Source organism: Xyrauchen texanus, chromosome 37 (genome assembly GCF_025860055.1).
Source record: "Xyrauchen texanus isolate HMW12.3.18 chromosome 37, RBS_HiC_50CHRs, whole genome shotgun sequence".
NCBI classification, from domain to species: domain Eukaryota; kingdom Metazoa; phylum Chordata; class Actinopteri; order Cypriniformes; family Catostomidae; genus Xyrauchen; species Xyrauchen texanus.
The window spans coordinates 19,074,173-19,100,704 of record NC_068312.1 but is presented as its reverse complement, the minus strand read 5'-3'; the positions used below and the strand labels follow the sequence as shown (position 1 = coordinate 19,100,704).

Below are 26,532 nucleotides of genomic sequence, written 5' to 3'. Positions count from 1 at the left end.
CTTTCAAAGACAAGGCTTGTTGGTGTTTGTTACTAGAATGACCATGAGGGGATCTCCATAATGCCTCCACAGATATTGACCCAGTTTCTTGATTTCATTGCAATATGTCTGCATATAATTATTCAGTAATTAATGTTACTTAGTTTCAAAAATCAATAAGAGAAGGTCAGATTGTTATTACGAAACTCCTTTGTTAACCGCCTGCTGTTCTTTCAAGAGCAGGTGTGTGTCACTATGTGCATTCATGCGCTTTGCAGCAATGCTCTCTGGTCCGTTGCCTTTTAAGTACTCCCTACAAAGTCTTTCCATACTGAAATGCTCTTTCAAGTTCTGATTTTTGCTTTGGGCATATGCCAATGATGCACAACACCTGGTACATGTATCTGCTGTTAAAACTTTTCAGTGATGTAACTTATTGTGAAGATCAATGATGACTGGACAGCTTAACTAGAGATGAAAGATCAAACACACCACAAATGAGTATCTGTTTTATGGGTAGGCCGAAACCCTTTCTCTTGTAAACCACACATCGGCTTAGTAGAAATCACCTTCTTCTGTTGGCAAAGAAAAACACAGAAAAATAACTCCCACATATTGGTCCCAGAGCATTCTTACATGCAAACTAAATTTTCATTCAACAGTAGTGAAAAACACAAGTCTTGAAATGGTAAATGTAACCTTCAGCATGTGTTTGCGGAGTTGAGCTCAATTAGTCATTTAGCCCATCTGGCTCTACTCTGCCTCTGCTCCAAATGGAGGGTGCAAAACCCACACATGACAGAAGTCAGTCTACATTTGCAAAGGGGACTTCAAATGAGCAAGCTGTTTAAAGACTGCAGCTGATTGTGAAAGGTCAGGCAGCACCTGGAGAGATGCCAGCTTCACTAGAGCTGCTATATCGCAACACTTCGCTCTCCATCTTCCATGCCAACTCGGTTATTGAACTGACATGACCTCCCTACTTTGTAACAGTTTTTGCAATTGGGGGAAAATAAGCACATTGTTGCATGCCAATATCTCAACAGATTTAAAAAGAAACATACCATGATTACATTTTGAAGCATTTATTTCAAAGCTATCTTTATGCAGCTTTGCCACAATTTAACATTGCATTGTGAATATTTGACAAAAATTAAGTACTTCATACAACAGCCAATGTTACAAGACAAGTTAAACCAATGTCTGTGTAATATGTTTTCAAACAACTTCCCAAGTGTCCATTCGACCTCAAAACAATACGTTCCTCAAAATGTCACTTAAACTTAATTCCTCTTTAAAATCCATCTTTGCATTCCTTATTTTAAGGCTTTCCACCTCATGTCATAATCGTGCTCTCACGGTCAACCAGTCCTCTATTGTCTCCATGCTACCACCTTGGGTGGCACAGAAGGCTTGACTTTCCCATGCTCGACCAACAGTATGCTGGGACAGTCCACTTCTCTTCTCATTTCAGGGTAATCCAGACAATATGTCAAAGCTTTTAGCTCTGCAGCTGTGGACCCTTCAGGATGCAAGTCTTCACACCCAGAGTCTTCGACTTGAATTTGTGCTTCATTCATGTGAACATGCCAAAATGATCCCCTATCAGCGTTCTGGCAGAGTAATAGTAGGCAGCCATTCATAGACATTGTGACTCTCCTCACAAAACATACCCAGTGTCTCAAGAGCGGAGTCTTTCAAAGAGTCAGTGTTGGGGCTCTAAGGAGAAAGAGAAGAGGCAACATTAATACCACATTTAGGCTAGATGCCATGTAGGTGTGAACGAGGTGTAGACGTAGGTGTAGATGCAGTGTAGGTGTAGATAGCGTGCTCACCGTTACAAGTATGCAATGTGCATCCTTAGGTTCCTCATCCTGGTCGCAGCCCACGATGTCAGCAAGACGATCAATATCCTTCACACGAACAATGTTGATGTCATTGTCAAAGCAGAAGGCTTGGATGAGGGTGAAGTGGATCTGGAGGGCGATGTCACATTCATATTGTTCATCTGTGGCCAGGACGCAGAAAGCCACACTGTCCGGGTCACTGAGGTCACACAGAACCGAGAACAATCAGAGACAGGTTCAACATGCATACACTAGGCAACATTAGTACAAACATAGTTAGCTTTGAAACTATAAATGTCAGATACTTACACATTCATGACTTGTGCGGACTCATACACCCCCACGGTAAGACAGTCCTGCTTTTTAGCCGAGACCAGGAGCTCCTCTAGTGCTGTTCCAGCACTCTGCATTCTGGACAACAAAACCAGCGCATTAGACCATAGACTTTATGTAGCATTTGTTAAAAACGTTAACAGAGAAGGTGGCATTAAACAGAACCCACCTATTTCCAGCGGCAGCTGTGTTGTCTTGTCCAGTAAGTTCCTCAAAAGTCATTGTTTAAGTCCACGTGAAGTAACGATATCGTTTAGTTCGTCTGTACTCTGCTGTGAGCTTTGAGTGTGATGTGCAGTCAGGCGGTCGCTGCTTTATAAAGGCGACCAGCGGAGTTTCTCGGCAATGGATGTGTTTTCAGCTTATTCCCGTTTCTGATTGGCTAAGGGCACGGGCGTATGCAAATCACTCCGATGCAAGCGCCTTGCCTGTAAACTGCCCACGTGGGTATTTAAATACCACTCCGTCAACACAAAGTACGGCGCGTGCTCTTTCTTATGGCACAGCTAACGGTGTGAAGTTGTTATTGGTCCATTTTATTCTTTAGTCCTCTATCAAGGATTGCAGAGTGGAAGGGAACTTTTAGCCTTGTTTAATTTTTTTTTCACCATCTCGCTAGTTTATTTAATTTACATACAATGCTCAACAGTGTGTGTAAAAATTAAATTGTAATTAAAATCCCACCACAGCATTATTTCAAGCATATCCCAAATTCTGTATTTTATTTAACAGTACTCTGTGGAAATTACATTTTAACATTAAACGCTACACACACACACACACATATATATATAAACGTTTTTAATCAGTGCTATGTTCATCATCTCAAATAGCATTGGTGATTATTTGCTCATGTAAGACCGCGAATGAATGCAAGTGTAATTAAACCCGGTGGGTCTTGATAAATGATACTACAGTAAAACTGTACAACTGATGATTGACAGTGGACAGATCAAGTCTTACTGTTACTGTAATAGCGACACGTTACAGGAATAATTATCCCAGTGCTGAATAGATTTTAGTGTTGTGGCGCCATCTGCTGGTACAAGATGGAAATAACAATCCTTTCATCAACAACCCCAAATTACGATACCTAAATTTTAATTAAACTCTTCTAGTTTATTCTCCGGTATTGACAAATATTTGTTTTAAATATTTAAATGATACTAAACAATTATATATAATAATGAATGAGCTTCATAGTTCATGACATTTGTTTTGTGTGCTCTGCATTCCAACAAGTGCTTGAGAGGGTATCAGAAATAGGTACAGATTTACATCACAGTTTTGTATTTGAGTCAAATCAGTTGCATTTAAGTTAGACTGGTTAACTGCATGTACTATGGGGTTATTGAATATCTAGAGCAGCATAATGAGGACATAATAACATCATGATACCAATTCCCAATGTAAGATTTTTTTAGCTCACTTTCTAAGAATCCCATAGGTGATTTTTTTAATTAGTGTCATCACATGTATCATCATACTGTACTGAGAATCATCAGTCATTAAATTATGAATTATTCAATCATTTTATTTAATATTTTTTGTTCATTCTTTCTTATTTCTTTGTACGGTCACTTTTTATTGTGTGATGCATGTCGAAAAATTCAAAATGGATCATGGCATTCATAGTAAACTGATGCTTTTCGATCAGTGTGCTCAGTAACATAATCAAGACAGAAATAAAAGCTTATGGACATTCCATGTTTACATATACATCAGTGCATCATACTATGATATCACAGATTGAAAGAAATCAACTGGTAAATAAAAAAAGACAGAAATATAATAAACCTCAAAAGAGACATAATAATATACCATCATTGAAAATTACATAAAAATGTGTCTCTGACACAGCAGATCATTACATTTATTTTATATAATGTATATTTACATACACATAAAAACTAAATTATTATTATTATTCTGTGAATATTTGCAACACTTTACCCTCTCTAAAAGTTACATTTTAAGCCCAAATGTACAGCAGTTTAATTGAAGGGGTTTTAAGCCACAAATAATGTACAATGAGAGTAAAAAAATAAAAAAATACCTTTAACAAAAAAACAAAAAAAGTTTTTTTTTTTCAGTAGTTAAATCTCTAAGCCAATGGTTCCCTTTCTACAAGGGAAAACAATAATCTAATTGACCTCCTAATGCCCTACAACGTGTGAAGTAATGTACACAAGAATACATTTCCTGAATGTACCAAAACTCATTATGGTTACAATGCAGATTTCTAGATGATCAAATTACTTCATCTTTCCATTGAAAGAGTATCATAATTTGTGCAGATGAAAACGGACAATGACATTCATATATTGTATATGACTGGGTGCAAAGAAAGTGCTATTAAATCATAACAGTAGATCTATGTAAAAATGACTAACAAAATGGTCAGTCTGAGATGCTACAAGATTAAAATGGCTCTAATAAGGTTATGAAGAACTTTTATGTGCTTTCCTACATTTCATCAGAGCGGTGCTGCTGTATAATAATGGATGTGGGTTTCTGCTCCATCCAGCTCTCCTTGGTTTTGCCCTGCCCATCGTAGATTACAGGAGCTGCTGCGGAGTTACGGTGGGACTCTGAGAGAGCTCTTTCTGCTTTGAGATCTGACTGGGCAGGACTGGGGAAGTCAGCGGATGAGTTGCTGTTGACCCCAGACTCTGAGTCAGACTGCTCGACCTGCTGGTAGTCAGGTGTGTGGTTCTGACCGCCTGACAGCAGCACCTTGTTACTTTCAACTGTGGCCACTAGGAGGACCTCCTGATCTGGCAATTCTTTAGCAGGGGTTGATACAACGTCATCTTTTCCGATGGCTGGATAAGACCGCAGGGCTCGGGACATCCCTAGAACAGAGCAGAAAGCCATGTTGTTTACCAAGTAGTAGTGCACTGCCCTTAAAAGTCAAAATGCAAAGAAAACGGGTTCAAAGTGTTTTGGATTGTCCAGCCATACTTGAATAATAACTTAGACCCCATTTAAAGCTGGTATTAAGATGCGTTTCGGGTGATCCGATCACAAGTGGCCAGTGCTTAATACAGGTGTAAACTGGGTCAAACGCTTTGTGATCGGATCTCAAAACCTGCATACGAAGGTAGTCAAAAACACATGTGACCACATCGCATCTGATGTGTAAATGCTAATCATCCAGAATGCATCCCAAACAGTAGTGAACACCACCCCTCACCCATCAATCAACTGCTGCTCTAAAACAAACGTGTAAACTTTGTCAGTTACAAGTGGTTTTTACAGGAAATAACTATCCAATCAGAAAATGTAAAAAGTAGATACATAAACAAGCATGAGAACTTCAAGGATTTTCTTCAGTGTGTTTGAAATCAACATGCAGTGACACAAATGAGAAGCATGAACATCTGAAGCTCAGCTTAAAACAGGTTATCCACTAGAATAAAGGATAATTCAGCTCAAAATGTTGCGTTTGTGCTCTAATTAAAATTCAGATGCATCTGTGAGAATCAGTGTGCCGTTTTTTTCCATGCTTTCTTTGCATTTTCTGACTTTGGTGTGCTTTAATGTCATACCGAAACACACTGACATAGTGATTTTGATTTATGTATGTCAGAATGAAATCAGAGACCCTCCCCTTGACATCCGAACACAAGTAGTCACAGGAGATGCATTTATGCGACCAGGTGTAAACAGCGATGTGTCTCGCCTGACCACATGTGATCGAGATGCATCTTAATACCAGGTGTAAACAGGGTCATAATAAATCTGTTTTCTCAGAATCTGAGCATAGTTCAGCCAAACTACGTAAGTAACAGGACAGACCATAGTCTAGGAGACTTAATTCAGTTTTGACAAGTTGGGACTGTGTTTTGCCTTTGCAGGGCAGTAAAATAAAACAGTATATTTTACATAATGGTTATCTAAAAATAGTAGGAATATCACAATTGTAATCACTTGCCAGCAATGAAGAGAGACAATAGAATCTGCCGTCAATGTATGTGTAAGAAAAATACAGTAGAGTAGAACAATAAAGTACAACAAAGCATGTACAAGAAGCAGCAGAACAACATTCCCTCATTACATAATGGGAACACAAACAAATTCGGTGCTCACCTGTTGATGACATATACAGATCTTTCTGTCCACTGCTGCCAAAAGGATTGACTGAGGGAAATACAATCAGACAGAAAGAAAGCAGGAATACCTGGAAAAGCGAAAACAAACAAAACAAATTAAGGAACACATCCTATTATCTCTGCTGTTTTATTGATTTAAAACAGAAAGTTTTCTCCTTGTACTTTACATTTCATTTCATGGATAAAAACACCACAGCGACAGATACGCACCATAATACAAGTGCTAGTTGTGGTGGTTTTCATTGTGGACATTTTCACCAAAGCCTGTAGTTTTCTTAGCTGTTCAATAAGTGACCTTAAGATACAAAAACAAATAAAAAATGTTTTATAGTGATTAAGGATTATTATAACTAGGACTGGGTATTGATACAGAGTTATTGATTCGATTCACAAGCTCTTAATACGAATCTGATTTGGATTCAATATGTTTTGTTTTACAATGTCCATTTTACGTACATTTGAAATTATTTATCTCACAGCTAATGCTGTTAATTATAAAAGGCACCTTCTTACCTTCTAGGCACAATTCTAAAATATAAATTTTACAGATTATATTTTCATTGGTTTTTCATCATATTGGTCATATTTTAGCTTTTGAAAAATTTTCAAATTCAGTCTATTCCATCAATAAATATCTTGACATTGCATATATTATATTGCATATGTATTTTTGTAACATGTAAATACTACCAATTATGAATGTTCAAAATAAACATGTATTTACACAAATCTGTACTGTCTTTTTAAGATTACCGGCATCAGCCAGTGAACGCATTTTAACGAGAGTGCTATGTGTAATTAGAATTAAAATGTTTATTTTTTTTGTTGTTTTTATCAACAACTGATAGAAAGGGACATTAAAAGAGACATTATTCAATGACAAATGGATTGCGTGGATCTTGTCTTTGGACAAAACTTTTACTCTCAAAATGCAGTGAAAGAATCTCGGTGCAGAACTTATTCATCAATATGCTACTAAATCACTCGTAAGTGAAACTGGATAGTTTACCAGAAAGTGGCTAATCACAGATCTTTTTTGTCGCATAACACAAAATCTGGTCACATATGCGAGTGATTTACTCACTTTGTAGAGGTTGCCACAGAGTAAAAGATCGACCTTAGGATTTAAGAATCTTTATCAGGATCATTCAAATGAAGATTGCGATACATCAGAAAAGCAATACTTCTACCCAGTCCTAATTAAAACCTTTACTAATGTTAATTGATTAATAAATGGATGTTGTGAAGAGTCAACTGAATATACTTGGTGTACAATTACATAAGATGAAAGCTTACATGTTTTGTTTCTGTAGCATCTCAACTTTCTTTTGTAATTCCTGGTTGTGAGCTGTGCAGACTGCAACCCTGTGGAACACACAATGCATTTATTTAAATCAAAGGTAATTTAAACAAAAGAAAATGACAACACAACACATTTTGATTGTCATTAGTTTCAACAGAATGCATGCTGTTGGTGCTTACCTGTTCTCTAGACCATCAACATAAACTTTCTTCTTCTTGCGACTCTCCTGAGCAGACTGCTTGTTACGGATCTTCCTCCTCACTCTCTTTAGGGTCCGCTCCTCTGCCTAAAGAAACACAGCGTTTCCTTCAATATGGTCATATTATGTTCATCTAATAAATGTAACATTCAGGATAGATGCATTTTATGAAACAAATAGACATCTCAATATGAAATCATAATGGATCAGAAAACAGAGAGGAATGCAAATGTATTTACCTTTGTAAGCGGCATTTGACTTGGAATTGTAGCACCTTCTTTTGCCAAAAGCCTTTTCTCCTCATCTGTCAAAATGATCTCTTTAAACTGGAACTGGAGACATAAAATTCACAATCACATGTCTGATATTGTTGTCATGGTAAAATCGAGCTGCTGTTATCTTGATTTTATTTATTTATTTATTATGATTTACCTGGTTGTCTAGTTTACTGCTTTCTGTTGAATCTTCAATTGTGAGTGAGCAGGGCAGCTCATTGGAGAAGTCCTCTGTCATATTAACATCCAAATCATCTGAAAGGAGAAAATAAAACTTAGATACAGTTCTTAAAGGGATAGTTCACCAAATGAAACTTATCTCCTCATTTTCTCACCCTCATGCCAACCCACATGTGTATTTGTACCAAAATGAATACCAACATGTTGAAGCTCCAAAAGCACATAAAGGCAGCATAAAAGTAATCCATAAGACTCCAGTGGTTAAATCCATGATTGCAGAAGTTATTTGAAAGGTGTGGATAAGAAACAGATCAATACTTAAGTCCTTTTTTACTAGACTATACTCCACTTTTACTTCCACGTCCTTCTTTTGTTTTTGGCGATTCGCGTTATTTGTGCTTATCACATAACCTATCTACTGGGTAGGGAGGAGAATTTATAGTAAGAAAGGACTTAAATATTGATCTGCTTCTAGCCCACATCTTTCATATTGCTTCTGAAGACATATATTGAAACACGAGTCACATTAACTACTTTTATGCTGCTTTTGTGTGTTTTTTGGAGCTTCAAAGTTCTGGCCACCATTCACTAGCATTGTATGGACCTACAGAGCTGAAATATTCTCCTAAAAATCTTTGTTTGTGTTCAGCAGATGAAAGAAAATCATACACATCTGGGATGGCATGAGGGTGAACTATCCTTTTAAATCAACCCTGTCATTTGACCACACCCCTCTAAAGAATATATTTACAAAAATAAAAACAATTTGCAACTACTGTATTAATTCCATAATCTACTATGTTTAATATGTCCCTACCAAGTAATGTTATAGTTTAAGAATCCCTTCTCACATTATAACTAATTAGAATCTTGGGGGGAATCAGAATGTTGGCTTCTCCTAAATGTCAATGTGTTTAAGACCCTGGCCCCTACACAAATGACACTCACTTACCAAAATCTATAAAGACATCTGAATCAGGGTTCTCCGAGCGGACACTCAGCAGTGCATCAGTGTACTGCGGAAGGGTGTAGCAGTGGTCTGTCTGGACCACCTGTGCCTCGTAGCTCTCCGTCACACACTCGGAATATGGCAAGGTATCGAAACCTGGACTGGGTATGGTGTCTGTCTCACTGCCATCATGTGGACTCTGACAGTATGGGGGTGCGGTGTCCTCTGAGATGCCACTATCACTGCCTTGAGGAGAGTGAGACAGGCAGTTGTCAGACAGACCATACTCTTTGTCACTCAGAAGACTGGAGAGAAAGTCCTCTGTATCCATTGCACTCAGCATCTGCAATAATAAAAGCATTTGTGAATATCTATCTAATCGCAATAAATGAAGTTTAAATACTATGATAACTATCTATATGTAGGTGCATGCTTTTTAAGTGCACTTAAAGTAAAGATGACATACATCTTGCTCTGAAAGCAAATCATCCAGCAAGTTATTCCCCTCTGCCAGGAACAGATCATCATCGGATTCTGGGTCTTCATCTGGGAAAATTAGACCAAGCAGGTCTGCATTATCCATATCCTCACTTACTGACATCTGAAAGAAATTGAAATATACTAAGCACAAATCAAAAGACAGAACACATGCAGCAGGGTATCAGCAGTGATTTTGCGCAGTGGCAGCTTGAGCAAGTTCAGTTCAGCCCCGCCCACTAATCACATTACATGATTTCACAAAAACAACTTCTGAAAATTACAGGATTAACAATCCACCGTATATAACAATATTTGTTACAAACATAAAACACTTCCATCCAAGTGTGATCAATAGTTCTGAAGTCGATAAAAATCAGGAGGAAGGACTAATTGTAACACTGAGCTGTTCATTGGTCAAAGCATCTAAAAATAAGGCTACTAGTAATGTAACAACGATGCTTGTTACACTATCGCCTATGTGATCTAATTTGCAACTTGATCAAAAACAGTCAGTCATTCTAAATTCGAATATGCGACGCTGTGTTTACATATGAGGAAATAATAATAATAAAATAATCGCAACAGAACCATATCAATAAGTATATACGTGAAATACATGACATCAATTAAATAATATATCTGGTCAAGCTTGTGGCAGGTTGGCCGTTTGACAGCCTAGCAATAACTAAATTGTGATCAAAAAAATAAACGCTTACCTCTTTTTGTCTTCTACCGAAACAAAACACGTTGACATTTACACGAAATAGGAAGTCACTTCTCTCTTTGTCTTGAAATCCTTTTCCTGGTGAAATCACCCTCCAACAAGGCAAAAATTGCGTCATTCCGTATGTGCGAGTCAGCGCTGCACGTCAGGGCACGTCTTCTTCGCAAAGATCCCTGGGAGATGCAGTTTAATGTTTCATGTAACAGCCCTTCTACCAAGGAAACGAACCTACAGACAAACGCGGCGGCCCCATAGATATTCTGGCTTGCCGTCTTTTTAAATGGATGTCTATTATCAAACATTTGGCGAATTCCAATGGAAAGTGATCATCCCTATGCCCTACTCATTTCGAAGGACAGATCTCTTGATGTGGGCACTCTGAAGGGAGCATGAAAGTACTGGATAAATGTAGGCTACCTTTCGCAGACTTGTAAAAAAAAAAAAAAAAAAGACTAGTAAAAGGCCTCTTCGTGAATAAAATAATGTTCTTACTTTCGTTTGGATTCACAACCCTTCGAATGCCGTCCCCCTCCCGCAGTGCCCAAAACAGCCGCTTGGAAAACGCCCACTGTCCTTCTACTCACGTCTGCCTGCATTTTTACTCATATGCTACATTATTAATTATTCAAGGGAGTCTCCTTATATCATGGGTATGGTGATGAATAATCACAATTTCATCATCACTTTTCACAAAATTAACATTTCTCTTTGTGTTTTTTTCCCCACATTTTCATACAACGTCAAACAATAAAGTCCAAAGAGCTTTATTTTCCCCTCATTTTTATACAATGTCAAACAATAAAGTCCAAAGAACTTTATTACAAAAATGAACACGAAATGAGACAGTCGTGACATCAAAACAAAAGCAATCATACATACTTTTTTGATTAAAACAGACTACTTTATTAGAGGCATTCACTGATCTCATTTTCAATTTAAAAAAGATAACAAAAGAGGTGTATCAAACAAAACAAGCTAAAACATAGTTCCAGTGAGACATTCATTCCTTATTAAAGATTTTCCAATTTTTAGCATCACAAAATGGTGCAGAGATTAGATGTATGTCTAAGGCTCCTGTATGCCTTCAAACAGTCCTTTTTAGCATCAGTTCCATTCACTACAAGGGTAAAAACTGGCATGCTCTCTACCGCTTGTCTTTTGTGTGCCCAGTGTAAGAGAATACGATAGACCCCAGTGATGGAGCTCCTGCAGTCTTTGCCCTGGTTGTTACGAATGTGGTCAGCGGTGATGCCAAGTGTCTTCAGGTCATTCCTCACTTCTATTTCATGCTCCTCTAGCTGCCCTGACCTAGTCACAGCCAGGTGGAGTGGGTCCAATTTAAAGGGCTCCATGGCTTTGGGAAACTCCACTGGCAGCAGCCACTCACAGCCCATCATCTGTTCTACACTGTAGCGGTCAGCTGGTTGGGGTTGCAGAATGCCCCGGATTAGTTTCTGGCAAGGTTCTGGTACCCAGGCAAGCACTGTGTACACCCCATCCAGGATACAGTGCTTTAGCTTGGCTACCATTTCGGCACGGAAAGGCATGGTGCCAGTCACCATGAAGAATAGTAGGACGCCTAATGCCCAGATGTCCACGCAAGCGCCTATGTAGTGCTTGTCTCTGAAGAGCTCAGGGGCGACATAAGGGGGAGAACCACAGAAGGTATTGAGGGTCTCGTCACGACGGCTGACGGTGCTGAAGCCAAAGTCTCCCACTTTAACACAGGTGCTACAGGTGTAAAAAACATTCTCTGCTTTCAGGTCCCTGTGGATGATGTTGTTGTCATGCTGCATAAAGGGAAAGTAAACAATACATTTAAGATATTTTGATATACAAGTCTGATTTATTAACAGATTAATCAAAATGCTCAATATTATTTAGAAATCTCAGCATAACTATACACCAGAGGTGGACTGGGAAGAGAAATAGGCCTGGGAATTTGGTGGTGTAGTGGTCTAAAGCACTAAACTGTTAAACAGAAGGTTGCTGGTTCGATCCCCATGTCCTTGAGCAAGGCACATAACTACAGGTTGCTCCGGGGGGATTGTCCCTGTAATAAGTGCACTGTAATTCGCTTTGAATAAAAGCATCTGCCAAATGCATAAATGTAAATGTAAATGGTTATGTGATTCTAACATGGCAGTCCCCATGAGGGGACCCTCTTCATGTAAGCTGAAACAGATTTGATAAGGTTACTGATATGACTGGAGTCTCCATCTCAAGTGAGTAGTGCTCATGATTTTATTTATATGTTTTAAAATTACAATTCATTTCTTCAGAGATAAAACGTATTTATTGAGAAAAAAATTACGTAACCTACTGGTCTTCAAGTTCACACAAGTTTCCTAACAGAGCAACCAAAAGTGTAGTTTGTCACATTAACAAAACAATGTAAATTGTTCACAAAGTTGACATACAGCATATGACATTTGGCTTGAAATTTAGTTATAATTCAAAGACATTCATACATTTGTTAGGGTATGAAATGTGGCCGAAGCGTACTTTTTGGGGCCACAGTCTCAACACACATAATTTGCTTCCAGAAAAACTCACCATATGCTTCACAGCTGAGAGAACTTGAGAGAAGACAATCTTGCTGTCGATGTCGGAAAGCTTCCCCTCAGTGCTGATCTTTGTATAGAGCTCCCCTCCGCTTGCATACTCCATGACCAGGTGCATATGGGTCAGAGTCTCCACCACCTCATACAGACGGATGATATTTGGATGGTGCAGCTTTTCCATGCTGGATATCTCCTGGGAGAGCAGACTTTGGGTCTTCTGATCAAGCTTGGTCTTGTCCAAGATCTTGATGGCTACTTTGTCTGTGGATGACACCATAAACAGCTGTACTTCAGTTACTCAACTGTGAAATATTCCTCTTCTTTTGTCCTTGGGACTTAAAGGGATACTACCCTAAAAAATGAAACTTTTGTCATCATTTTACACACATCATTTTGTTTCAAACCAGCATGACTAATTGTCTTCCGTGTAACACAAAAGGAGATGTTAAGTAGAATGCTAGCTTCAGTCACCATTCACTTTCATTGTGTGGAAAAAAGATGCAATGAAAGCAAATGGTGACTATCTACCATCTCCTTTTGTGTTCAATGGAAGAAAGAAAGTCAAATAGGTTTGGAACAAAAAGGGGGGAGTAAATGATGACAGAATGTCTGGTGAACTATCCTTTTAATGCATTCTCTGTAATTTGACAGGGCTTACGTAAGCATTTATTGTTTTTGTATACTGTATGTGAATGTTTTAGTATACACGTATATACACATGGCTTAGTCTAGACAACAATCTATAATAATAAGACGTCTGAGCAGTTTTGTCCTAAGATATCAGCTATGGCATGCCATGCGATATGGAATGTCATTCTAAACCCTCACTTCAAGATCTGCTGCGGCTCTACAAATATGTAGCCTTGTAAATGCACACCTATCTAGGAGTGATGGTGGTGTAGTGGGCTAAAGCACTAAACTGTTAAGCAGAAGGTTGTCAGATCAATCCCCACAGCCACTACCATTGTCCTTGAGCAAGGCACTTAACTCCAGGTTGCTCCAGGGGGAATCTTCCTGTAACAAGTGCTCTGTAAGTCGCTTTGGATAAAAGTGTCTGCTAAATGTAAATGTATATCTTTGATGCAACAGAAATGTGACACCTACAATTGATCCATATGCATCCATATCCAGCTTGACTCTGACTGAGGGCATGCTTACTACACTATTAATGTTATCCTGACTGTCAAGGCACATATTGATCAACACAATAACACAAACCCCTAAGTACAGTCAGGTGAATCTCACAAATCTCTCTGCAAAGAACATGTCTAAAAAGGGAATATTATTTTCACAGAAATGAAAAGGATTATATTTTTTCTAACCCTTAGAGACCCAGTGTAGCATAATTGTAATGTTTGTTTACAGCAATTAAACAATATCTATTTTTATGGTTAAAAAAAAAGAAAGAATTGTGTATCAAAACAACAGTCTTGGGGGTGGGGGGTATATTGAATGTCATGGCTTGCTAAAATCACACAATAGTCCTCTCAAAGCAAAATGTGCTTAAATGTGTAGTCTTCCTATAGACTGCCCTTGTTTTCATTGTTTTCTCCATAACAAAATATGCTTAAAAACAATATTTTAATAAGTGGCTTCCTAAAAAAGAAATTAGGTCTCCGAGGCTAATATATATATATATATATATATATATATATATATATATATATATATATATATACTTAAACTGCTGGCCAAAATTTTGGAATAATGTACAGATTTTGTTCTTATGGAAAGAAATTGGTACTTTTATTCAACTGATTTAATGGATCACAATGTATGGTCAGGACATTAATAATGTGAAAAATTATCATTACAATTTGGAAAATAAATTTCAGAACTTCTTAAACTACTTCAAAGATTTCTCATAAAAAACTCCTCCATATGCAGCAATGACATCTTTGTAGATCCTTGCCATTCTAGCTGTCAGTTTGTCCAGATACTCAGGTGACATTTCACCCCACACTTCCTGTAGCTTTTGCCATAGATGTGACTGTCTTGTCGGGCACTTCTCATGCACCTTACAGTCTAGCTGATCCCACAAAAGTTCAATGGGTTTAAGTTCCATAACAATCTTTTCCAATTATCTGTTGTCCAATGTCTGTGTTTCTTTGCCCAATCTAACCATTTCTTTGTGTTTGTTTCAAAAGTGGCTTTTTCGTTGCAATTCTTCCCATAAGGCCTGCACCCCTGAGTCTTGTCTTTACTGTAGTACATGAAACTGGTGTTGAGCGAGTAGAATTCAATGAAGCTGTCAGCTGAGGACATGTGAGGCATCTATTTCACAAACTAGAGACTCTGATGTACTTATCCTCTTATTTAGTTGTACATCTGGCCTTCCACATCTCTTTCTGTCCTTGTTAGAGAAAGTTTTTTTTGTCTTGAAGACTGTAGTGTACACCTCTGTATGAAATCTTCAGTTTTTTGGCAATTTCAAGCATTCCTCAAAACAATGACTGACTGTTTCTAGAGAAAGCGTTTTCTAAAATTGTAGTAATTTTTTACCTAATATTGACCATAAGACATGCCAGTCTATTGCATACTGTGGCAACTCAAAAACAAACATAAAGAAAATGTTAAGCGTCATTTAATTAACCAAATAGCTTTCAGCTGTGTTTGATATAATGGCAAGTGATTTTCTAGGACCAAATTAGCAATTTAGCATGATTACTCGAGGATAAGGCGTTTGAGTGATTACAGCTGGAAATGGGGTCTGTCTAGATTTGATCAAAAATGACTTTTTTCAAATATTGATGGTGCTGTACTTTACATCAGTAATGTCCTGACTATACTTTGTGATCAGTTGAATGCCACTTTGGTAAATAAAATACCAATTTCCTTCCAAAACAGCAAAATCTGTACATTATTCCAAACGTAAATGTAATGTATGTAATGTAATGCAATGATATACTTTTTAAATTGGAATATTTATACATCATTAAATTAGTATTTATACTTCATGGTTGTATGTTGTACTGCCTTTGATTTAAATTGTATTACAGTAATTTCTTACACTATTACAGTAATTTGATTTCATTACAGTAATGATAATCGAATGAGAATCACCAATGACAATAATGGAAATTACAAAATAACTTTCATTTTAATTTAATACTTTAGATTTTGGGGTGATTTAACATGACTCTTGTCAAAAGTGTAAAATGTTCTAACAATCAATTATACCACACCAGTAATCAGCACACACCTTTCGTCAGAGCGTGGATGCCTAGCTTGACACGAGAGAAGTTGCCGCATCCAATCTCACCGCAAATCTTGTAGAAGCCAATGCGGCAGCCCACCGTGAGCTCTCTCACCATATTCTCATCTTGGCACATGTCCAAATTGAGCTTCTCCAGTGGAGTGAGTCGGCATGACTGGGTCCCCTCGTTGTCTGTGCAGATGTTGGAGCTGTCCAGTCGGCTCCATCGTGCATAACGCTGGGGACCCGTGGCCACAGCCGAAACCCCGACCGAGACCTCCCCAGCTGGGTAGACGGAAGTCATCCTGCTACAGGCCACTGGGGGACTGGCTCATGGTAGTAGACCTGCAACTAAGGCACAACCTGATGATGTGAAACAATATGCAAGATTTATATTCGCAATGTAAACCATTGGAAGAGTAAAGTGTATCCGGAAAAAATTCACAGCGTTTCACTTTTTCCACAGTTTGTTATGTTACAGCCTTATTCCAAAATTGATTAAATTAATTATTTTCCTCAAAATTCTACAAACAATACCCCATAATGACAACGTGAAAGAAGTTTGTTTGAAATCTTTGGAAATTTATAAAAAATAAAAAATAACATTTACATAAGTATTCACAGCCTTTGCCATGACACTCATAATTGAACTCAGGTGCATCCCGTTTCCACTGATCATCCTTGAGATATTACTACAATTTGATTGGAGTCCACTTGTATAAATTCAGTTGATTGGACATGATTTGGAAAGGCACACACCTGTCTATATAAGGTCCCACAGTTAACAGTGCATGTCAGAACACAAACCGAGCCATCAAGTCCAAGGAATTGTCTGTAGACCTCTGAGACAGGATTGTATCGAGGCACAGATCTGGGGAAAATTTCTAAATTGAAGGTCCCAATGAGCACAATGGCCTCCATCATCCATAAATTGAAGAAGTTTGGAACCACCAGGACTCTTCCTAGAGCTGGCTGCCCAGCCAAACTGAGTGACTGGAGGAGAAGGGCCTTAGTCAGGGAGGTGACCAAAAACCCGATGGTCACACTGACAGAGCTCCAGCATTTATCTGTGGAGAGAGGAGAACCTTCCAGAAGAACAACCATCTCTGCAGCACTCCACCAATCAGGCCTGTATGGTAGAGTGGCAAGACAGAAGTCACTCCTCAGTAAAAGGCACATGACCTCCTGCCTGGTGTTTGCCAAAAGGCACCTGAAGGACTCTCAGACCATGAGAAACAAAATTCTCTGGTCTGATGAAACAAAGATTGAACTCTTTGGCCTGAATGGCAAGCATCATGTCTGGAGGAAACCAGGCACCTCTCATCAACTGGCCAATACCATCACTACAGTGGTGGTGGTGGCAGCATCATGCTGTGGGGATGTTTTTCAGCGGCAGGAACTGGGAGACTAGTCAGGATCAAGGGGAAAATGAATGCAGCAAAGAGATCTGAAAATGGCTGTGCACCGACGCTCCTCATCCAACCTGATGGAGCTTGAGAGGTCCTGCAAAGAAGAATGGGAGAAACTGCCCAAAAATAGGTGTGCCAAGCTTGTAGCATCATACACAAAAAGACTTGAGGCTGTAATTGGTCCCAAAGATGCTTCAACAAAGTATTGAGCAAAGGCTGTGAATAATTTATGTACATGTGATTTTTGTTTTTGTTTTGTATTTTTTATAAATTTTCAAAGATTTCAAACAAACTTCTTTCACGTTGTCATTATGGGGTATTGTTTGTAGACCTTTGAGGAAAATAATGAATTTAATCCATTTTGGAATAAGGCTGTAACATAACAAAATATGGAAAAAGTGAAGTGCTGTGAATACTTTTCATATGCACTGTATGTGGGAAAACTAAGCAGATAGAGAAACTGCAGCTGGCTTGATCTATTGATCTGACTTCAGCTGCTCTATTTTTCTCACCTAAAATTATTCCCCTTGATCAATATGTAACATCTACAAGGACTCATAAATAACAATCTACCAACAAATAAGTCAATTATATTGATATATCAACCGGATTACCACACTTAAATTTTCCAGTTTTCTGGTTGTTTGTAATGACTAAATAAGGATTTGTTTTTAAATCATTTTATTCCACTCAAAAAGAACAACTTCTTAGCGAATTCAGTTTTATTGAGTTTATTCACTATAGCATTTTCCATGATCTTTTAAGATTTTAGTAATTTCCATGGAAATTAGAAATGTTCTCTTATTTCCAGGTTTTCCATTAATATGTTGTGAATAATAAAAAAAAAGATTGAAAATTGATTAAAATAAAATTATTTTTTAATAAAACTAAATTCACAATAAAAGGCCAACTTAAAAAGCTTTACTCGCATAGATTCAAATGAATTATTTCAACACAGACAAAAACACAAGTGCAACCCCTCACACCTTCAAATGTTGTCCCTCAACATCTGCGTCAATTGGCAAAACAAGCTTTTTATCGCCACGTCTCAGATCAAGGTTACACAATTATCCAAGTGCAAACAAGCAGATGTTAAGGGTCGTCTGCATCTAAGTGACCAGGTACACAGAGAGATTTCCCTTCCTCTCAATACTGCATCTTAGCGATCCTCATCAGATATGCCTGATTTAATTGCAGTGTTGTCTCAAACAATGATAAAAATAGACCAACGATCATAGTAAAGAGAGGGGAAAGGGCTGTGATTGTTGCCTGGGTGCTATAATGAGACTCCACGCTACCCTATCTGGTGCTGGCCTCTACTACGGTGCTTCCACTCATTTAACATCTTTGACTGTTTGGTCAGTCAGAAATAGGGCCCTGCATGGAACTCAGCCACTCCGTCGAATTTGTTCATCTGTGGGGGGTTTTCTTTGCTTCCCGGTCACACTCTCTTCTGCTGGATTAGTGTGTATACAGATCCTAATTTCTGCCATTTGTTTTGTGGTCCTTAAATCTCCAACTTGTAACTGAGGGATGGCAGCTTTGTTACTGTTAGCTTATAAAATTACAAGTGTTCATTGTTTGTTAATGTTAGTTCATGTTGGATTAACTAATGTTAATAAATAAAATTTTGATAGATACAATACAATACAGATTTTAAAAATGTATTAGATAATGTCGTAATTAACATTAACAAACATTAATAAATGCTGTAAAAGTGTTGTTCATTGTTAGTTCATGTTAACTAATGTTAACAAATGGCACTTTATTGTAAAGTGTTTCTAAAATTATTTACTTAAAGGTGCACGCAATAATTTTTTCCACATTAAAATGTTTTACTCCTAAATAATATTTATTTTTATTTTTGAAACATATGTATAAAATCATGAGCACTCATATGAGATGAGGACTCTAGTCATATCAGTAACCTTATAAATGTTGTTTTATTCCACATGCGGCAGGGGTGCCCAAATGGGGGCTGTCATTTTAAAAATTGCATGACCATCTGAATACTACTCACTTAATCTCAGTAACATTTTGTTATTGGACACTTTCACTCTTGGATTAAATTAATCATGGCTGATTGTGAATAGTGAATTTCTACAAAGGCATCTGTAACTGAAAACTATTGATTTTGAATGATGCTGCATCCACACCACTAGGTGTTGCAGTAAATCCAAGATGACACAAAGTTACTGAGTGCACCTTTACTAAAAATATAAAAGTAAAAATGAAATTTTATCTAATACAAATATATCTATACATTTTTATTTCATTTCTTACTGCGCGTTTGAGATGTCATTGAGAATGTGAATTCATGTGTTTCAGGATATAATTAGGATGAGTTTGCTGATGGAGTTGGAGATCCCTAAAGAGCAGAATATAAGAGTGCATTCACTTCACTCTCTAGAGCCACAGAGCACACATAAAACCTTCATTACACACTCATTACACCATGCTGTACATCCAATATTATGACGCATGCTGCAATAGCAGAATATATCCAATTTTACTGACAGCAAAACATTTATAGACTCCTAAATGATTATAAACATTGTTCTGGTACTATTAACCTACTGATCTGAATCATATCAGAAGTAATGCTGCTTGCTAAGGCAAGCATCACTATTACTATTGCTTAAACACCTAAACATAAATACTGAACTTTGGCACGTAACTTGTCCTGCACCATTTGTGCTACATGAATCAGACACACAGTACTGTATAATCATGTGGCTATTATTTTTCCTAGCAATCAGACATACATTTTTACTTAAAGGTGCACTCAGTAATTCTAATCCTATACACTTTTTGTCAAATTCTGCAAATATCGCAAGAGGGAAATTAATTAGAAGAGTGACTGCATATCTGGCTGATGTGAAATTTCTAAACTCCAAAAAGGACAAATGGCTCAGATCAAGAGAAAAATGTCAGACGAATCTAAATTTAAATAGAAGGATTATGATAAGTCGAGGGCTAGGAACCGCATCAACATCGGTGAGGCTTTTCAGCAGTGGAGAGACCTCAGAGAGGTAAAAGGCTCGAAGATGGATGCAGAAGTTGCTCTTTTTCTTATCGATAGTTGGGTAACATAAATTTAGCTGTTTTACAGAACCCATATGTGCTGTTGTTTTGATGTTAGATTTAGTAGCAGGAGAAATGTGAGTGTCTGTATCTGGTGTGCATAAAACAGTCCCACGAGCATGAATTTGGGGGGCGGAACTTCCAAAGGAGCACAGAAGGGAGGGTGTGTTTGTTTTGGCAGTAGAGCTTGAATATCAACAGTGTTTCTCAGGAATCGCCAACAATAATTATGGTGGGATATGGGCCATAGGGACCAGAATGTAACAGAGACTTATAACACGTGAGTTCTTTCAACTTGGGCCAGTAAGCAACATCCTAGCAACCATCCAGAACACATTTAGCAACAGCAATGCCATGGCAACCACTCACAACACAGCAGCCTCATGGTAGTTAATTTGTTCATAAACATCAATCTATCAACAAAAGTCAATAATAAATTCAACAGGGTTCCCACACTTTTTACCAATGTCTGATTAATGGAAATAATATTAATACCATAATAATATATTTTTAATGATTTATAGAGATTGCACTCCAAAAGAGCAATTACTTGCCGATGAAATATGAACGTGTGCAAAAAGCATGTGTACAAAGAACACCAGGAGTGTTGATTTGATGCAATATCTTCACACCTGCACAGACACCAGTGTTAAAATGTGTTCCTCACAGGTGGAGATGCTGATGTTAGCTGCTGAGCTTGGTTTTGCAACAGGGTTCTTTGACATATGTAATAGACCCAAACTGAACCTGGTTTTATTCTTACTGTGTAAACTCCCAGTGTTAGAAACTGTGACAAAACAACCCTGTTGTCATGTGAAGAAGTGTCTTTAAAGTGAGAGTTCACCCAAATGAAAATTTGGTCATTATTTACCCACTTGCAAAGATTCAACTGCTGACATACTTCTCTTTTAAAGAGTAAAGCAAGCAGGAATACAAAAACAATCCTTTCAAGTGCATAGATGTGTGTCTGCATAATACATGTGTTTCTATCTCAACCAGAAAACCAGAAGATGTCAAATGCTTTTACACCTGGCTAACTTGCATCCATGTGAGTCAAACTGCCTCCCAATGTGGTTGGAGCAATCAGACTGTACAATTAGCTATCTGATCAACTCAAGGCCATGAAGTTTCAATGTAGCCTAGCGTGTTTTATTAATCCTCTGCTTCTTTGCCGCATTGGCAAACACAATGTAACAAATGTAGCATTCTGTGACGCTACAGCGCTATTTGTTGAAGCTTGTAAGTGGAAAAGCTACATTATTAGTGTTTGTAGTGTAGCAAATTATAATACATTGCTCTTTGGAATACTCTATTCTGATTGGTCAATGGCCAAATCCAGTGGTCAGATATTGCTCTGTAACAACCGCACATCCGGGGATTAAGATATCTCAGACCACACATCCATGGATTAAGATATCTCAGAGCACGCATCCGGGGATTAAGATATCTCAGACCGCACATCCGGGGATTAAGATATCTCAGAATGCACATCCAGGGATTAAGATATCTCAGACCGCACATCCAGGGATTAAGATATCTCAGACCACACCTCCATGGATTAAGATATCTCAGACCACACATCCGGGGATTAAGATATCTCAGACCACACATCTGGGGATTAAGATATCTCAGACCACATATCCAGGGATTAAGGTATCTCAGACCGCACATCCAGGGATTAAGATATCTCAGACCGCACATCCAGGGATTAAGATATCTCAGACCACACATCCAGGGATTAAGATATCTCAGACCGCACATCCAGGGATTAAGATATCTCAGACCACACATCCAGGGATTAAGATATCTCAGACCACACATCCAGGGATTAAGATATCTCAGACCACACATCCAGGGATTAAGATATCTCAGACCACACATCTGGGGATTAAAATATCTCAGACCACACATCCAGGGATTAAGATAACTCAGACCACACATCCAGGGATTAAGATAACTCAGATCACACATCCAGGGATTAAGATATCTCAGACCACACATCCAGGGATTAAAATATCTCAGACCACACATCCAGGGATTAAGATAACTCAGACCACACATCCAGGGATTAAGATATCTCAGACCACACATCTGGAGATTAAGATATCTCAGACCGCTCATCCTAAATATTGAGGAGTCCATTTTACAAAGTAAAACATCAAAAGAACTTCAATGCAAACCGGAGGTGGATTTCAGTTGTTAAGTGATTTATTTGTTCTGACATAATTACACAATTTCAATGCAAATCAATGTTAACAAATAGACTTATAACAGGTTGAATATTGAGGAGTCAGGTGGTCATTTTCAAAAAATAAACACCAGCAGAACTCGACGATTTCTTTGTTCTCAAATTACAAAATTTCAATGCGAATCAATATTTTATGTCGATGTATTTATTTATTTATTTTGTTAGTAGCCGTGTAATAAGCAGGATAATGTATAGTCAGTTAGTTGTTATTGCAAAATAAACCCCTCCTGATCACCCTGTCGGGTTTTATGTCGGGCTGACTGTGCATTATCTCTTACTTAGGCTACGTCTACATTAATCCATATATATATTTGAAACCGGGGTTTTCATTTCAAAACTTCTCCATCCACACTGAAACATATGAAAACTCTTAAATCATTGTTACTGCGCATGCGGAAAATCCCTGTTGCATGTACAGTCTGCAACGCAATTGTCCAATTCTGAGTAAACTTCAGTTCGCCTTTGAAGGAACGCAATGTGATGGTTGTACAAAGTAACAATTATTTTTTAAAAACAATATCATAGTAAGTATCAAGTGCACAGCGCCACAATAACAGGAGCCGCCATCTTGATTGTTTTGGTTGGATTGATCACATGACTGCGTCACATGACAACAAATACATCATCTTCAGATATATCCGTTATCATAGTCCACACTACAACGTGAAAATGGCGTTTTAAAATGTATCCATTTTGTAGTGTGTTTTCAAAAAGCTCAATTTTCACAGACAAAAAAACGCTGTCTCAGTGTGGAATTAAGGCCAATATGGATAGAAAAAGATGCATTTTCAAAACATATTAGTGTGGACAAGGCATTAGTTAACTACTCCCCAACACTGGTGAACAAGGTGACGATATTCATTAAAACATCTCCTTTTTTGATCTGCATAAGTAAGAAAGTCATACCAGTTTAGGTCCTCTCTGGTACAGCTCCATTAGCATTGATCTTATGGGCAGTATTTAGGACATGGTACCAGCTACAACTGTGACTCAATCCATACCCTATGGGACATAAATAGTAACCATGAATCCTGTCCACGGATCTTGGCCTGTTCTATCTACAGATAAACACCTCTCACATGGGACATCAGTGGCCCCTTGGTTAAAACATGTGTGACTTTCTTTCTTCTGGAGAACACAAACAAATCTTTTTAGATTAATATTTCAGCTGTAGGTCCATATGTTACAAGTGAATGTTGGCCAGAACTTTGAATCTCTAAAAAGCAAATAAAGTCAGCATAAAGTTGTTAAATCCATGTCTTTAGAAGTGATATGATAGGTATGGGTGAAAAACAAATCAATATTTAAGTAAACATTTTTTATATATATCCAACTCTTTTTCTTTAGTTTTTTGGCGATTCACATTTTTTGTGTATTTTGACACCTACTGGTTGGGGCTGGTCAAAGGTGGAGTTTTATAGTAAAAAAAAAGGGCTTAAATATTGATCTGTTTCTCACCCACACCTATCATATCACTTCTGAAGACATGGATTTAACCACTGGAGCTGTATGGATTACTTTTAAGTGGTTGTTATGTGCTTTTTGGAGCTTCAGAGTTCTTCAGAATTCATTTGCATTATGAGGACCAGCAGATCTGAGATATTCTTATAAAAATCTTTGTGTTCAGCAGCAGAAAGAAACTCATACACATCCGGGATGGCATGAGGGTGAGTAAATTATGAGAATTTTCATTTTTGGGTGAACTATTCCTTTAGTATAGTCAGAAATACAAATAAAACGATAGATTATTAAAATATAAATATTTTGACAAAAATGTCTATGGTTCCTATATAACTACAATTTCACTGATTATGTTTGTACCATATACAGACACTAATGAGATTATGTTGGTGGATCGTTGTGCATGACACCGTGGAGATGAAATGCAAGTTCAGAGAGGAACCCGGTCAGGCCCTGAGACCCTTGGGGCTGGGAAAGCACAGCAGGACAGGTGCAGCAGAATATGGCCAGGTTGGGAAATCAAATGTACATTAAGATTCTTATTACACGGCTCTCTGAAATGTTTGATACTGATTTGTCAGTAGCAACATTATGACCGATAATGATCGTCGTCAATAAAAAGGCTTTATAATGACCGCTCATCCGGCCCTATTCTTTCATGTCTCGCGTGTGTGCTGAAAATAACTCGCTCGTGTGTTCAGATCTGAGCGCGTGTGTGAGACATATCATGACTCGCGGTTTTGTTATTTCTACTCGCGAGTTGTTAATTTCTGTGCACAATCATTTCTGCTCGCGAGTTGTTAATTTGTGTGCACAATCATATTTGTAGTGCTCGAGGTCTGCAGGTTTACATTTTACGTAAGAGCTGTGTCATGGTGCTCACTGTTGTAATTCACTTGCTGTGTTTATGCGCTTGCGCTGTTTTGACCAACATTTAACGCTATACCACAGCCTCGAAGTTTTAATGAGATGACGCTCATCTCCGCGTTGTAGATGAGTTATAGTTTACACGGGTTAGGGGCCGTTCAGACCGAACACGTCCTTGCGCTAAAAAAACTTGACCAGAGACTATTTGATAGAACGCAGCGCCACGAATAGAGCAGAACGCGACGCTCATTTGCGAGACGCTGAAAAAACAGCAACTGTCCATCTAGCGCATATTTCCATAGAAAAACTATTGAACAACAGCGGTGTGAACGACCCCATACGCTTCCATAATAACAACTTGTGCTGGAAGTAATGTCAGGTAAATCAACATCAAGACATGTAGATTAATATCTAAACAAATATTTAGAAGCCGTTTTATTTTTAAACATGTGAAGTGTTTCATGATTTATTATTTAAATGGTAATGACAGTCTCTATATGAGAAATGAAGATTACAAAAATAACAACACGATACATTTTCTTACCTTTCTTAAGTGGAACTCATCGATCTCATTTAATTATTTGTGCGTATTTTTTTGCAAACAATTTGTTTGTTTTTTTAACGCCGAGGGTCTTGTTGGCTTCCTATTCACCATGAATGTGTTTGGAGTTTGATGCGTGAGGACTCAAGGCACCATCAGAGCAACAGGGAGGCCAAGTGACGGATAGTTCTTCTAACCAATCACAGTGGTTTGGGGGTGGACCTAAAGTCTGTCTTAAACCAATAGGCTACCATGGTAATCCTGCAGGACATTTCTGCACAAAGTAAACACTAAACATAAAATAATAATAAAATATTTACGTATTTAAATTTTACAACAAAATTCCATAAACTAGTAATCTTTAATAGAGAAAAAAAAATCTGTATAACATTACACAATTCAATTAGATGGATATTTGTTATAAAATTAGAATGTGTAAATCTTAAAAGTATGCTACAATATTTTTTAAGTGAATACAATTTTGAACCATCCATGTTCCTGCTCACTGCTCTTTTTATTATTTTAAGGATTATTCTGGATTCAGTGCAAGTTAAGCTCTATCGACAGCTTTTGTGGCATTATGTTGCAAATGTTGTAAAATTACAACAAATTTATTTGGACTCCCTACTTTTCTTGAAAAAAATCCGGGTTCCAGTGAGGCTTTAATTATGGAAGTCAATTGGGGCCAGTTTTTGAACTTTAAAATATTCCCCATTTCAAACGCATAGCCACAAGACATAAACAATATACATGTAAAGATGATTTTAGAGTAATAAAC

General features: G+C 37.8%; 3 protein-coding genes across 7 annotated transcripts; all 3 read right to left on the bottom strand.

Annotated features, from left to right (window-relative positions):
- Positions 1 to 975: 975 nt before the first annotated feature.
- On the bottom strand, positions 976 to 2,467 carry LOC127630988 (growth arrest and DNA damage-inducible protein GADD45 gamma-like). The gene is made up of 4 exons (XM_052108918.1): positions 2,329 to 2,467; positions 2,136 to 2,237; positions 1,815 to 2,025; positions 976 to 1,698 (listed from the first exon to the last, which is right to left on the bottom strand). Exons 1-4 carry the CDS (start codon positions 2,379 to 2,381, stop codon positions 1,585 to 1,587), a joined length of 480 nt encoding a protein of 159 aa, XP_051964878.1. The 5' UTR covers positions 2,382 to 2,467; the 3' UTR covers positions 976 to 1,584.
- A 1,219-nt stretch (positions 2,468 to 3,686) lies between these two features.
- On the bottom strand, positions 3,687 to 10,712 carry LOC127630854 (cyclic AMP-responsive element-binding protein 3-like). Its single transcript, XM_052108687.1, has 10 exons — positions 10,377 to 10,712; positions 9,647 to 9,781; positions 9,184 to 9,523; positions 8,209 to 8,306; positions 8,016 to 8,108; positions 7,757 to 7,863; positions 7,571 to 7,639; positions 6,485 to 6,569; positions 6,252 to 6,342; positions 3,687 to 5,014 (listed from the first exon to the last, which is right to left on the bottom strand). Exons 1-10 carry the CDS (start codon positions 10,500 to 10,502, stop codon positions 4,626 to 4,628), a joined length of 1,533 nt encoding a protein of 510 aa, XP_051964647.1. The 5' UTR covers positions 10,503 to 10,712; the 3' UTR covers positions 3,687 to 4,625.
- A 452-nt stretch (positions 10,713 to 11,164) lies between these two features.
- On the bottom strand, positions 11,165 to 25,897 carry LOC127631042 (serine/threonine-protein kinase NIM1-like). Of its 5 annotated transcripts, none has more exons than XM_052108994.1 (5): positions 25,758 to 25,897; positions 23,792 to 23,887; positions 16,151 to 16,507; positions 12,941 to 13,209; positions 11,165 to 12,174 (listed from the first exon to the last, which is right to left on the bottom strand). In XM_052108994.1, exons 3-5 carry the CDS (start codon positions 16,446 to 16,448, stop codon positions 11,419 to 11,421), a joined length of 1,323 nt encoding a protein of 440 aa, XP_051964954.1. In that variant the 5' UTR covers positions 16,449 to 16,507; positions 23,792 to 23,887; positions 25,758 to 25,897; the 3' UTR covers positions 11,165 to 11,418. The 5 variants fall into 5 exon arrangements, with proteins under 5 accessions (XP_051964954.1, XP_051964956.1, XP_051964952.1 ...); XM_052108996.1 differs by having other exon boundaries at positions 16,151 to 16,495; XM_052108992.1 differs by lacking the exon at positions 23,792 to 23,887.
- Positions 25,898 to 26,532: the final 635 nt, after the last annotated feature.

What these genes read in the sequence shown, in the direction of transcription:
- LOC127630988 (XM_052108918.1), bottom strand. Translation starts at nt 2,381, where the DNA reads ATGACTTTTGAGGAACTTACTGGACAAGACAACACAGCTGCCGCTGGA. An exon ending in ACAGCTGCCGCTGGAAATAG is followed by an intron (nt 2,238 to 2,328) that starts GTGGGTTCTGTT and finishes TTTGTTGTCCAG; the next exon opens with AATGCAGAGTGCTGGAACAG. An exon ending in TCCGCACAAGTCATGAATGT is followed by an intron (nt 2,026 to 2,135) that starts GTAAGTATCTGA and finishes GTGTGACCTCAG; the next exon opens with TGACCCGGACAGTGTGGCTT.
- LOC127630854 (XM_052108687.1), bottom strand. Translation starts at nt 10,502, where the DNA reads ATGACGCAATTTTTGCCTTGTTGGAGGGTGATTTCACCAGGAAAAGGA. An exon ending in GTCAAATGCCGCTTACAAAG is followed by an intron (nt 7,864 to 8,015) that starts GTAAATACATTT and finishes GTGTTTCTTTAG; the next exon opens with GCAGAGGAGCGGACCCTAAA. An exon ending in CAACTAGCACTTGTATTATG is followed by an intron (nt 6,343 to 6,484) that starts GTGCGTATCTGT and finishes TCGCTTTTCCAG; the next exon opens with GTATTCCTGCTTTCTTTCTG.
- LOC127631042 (XM_052108994.1), bottom strand. Translation starts at nt 16,448, where the DNA reads ATGACTTCCGTCTACCCAGCTGGGGAGGTCTCGGTCGGGGTTTCGGCT. An exon ending in CATCCACGCTCTGACGAAAG is followed by an intron (nt 13,210 to 16,150) that starts GTGTGTGCTGAT and finishes TGTCATCCACAG; the next exon opens with ACAAAGTAGCCATCAAGATC. An exon ending in TCTCAGCTGTGAAGCATATG is followed by an intron (nt 12,175 to 12,940) that starts GTGAGTTTTTCT and finishes CCCTTTATGCAG; the next exon opens with CATGACAACAACATCATCCA.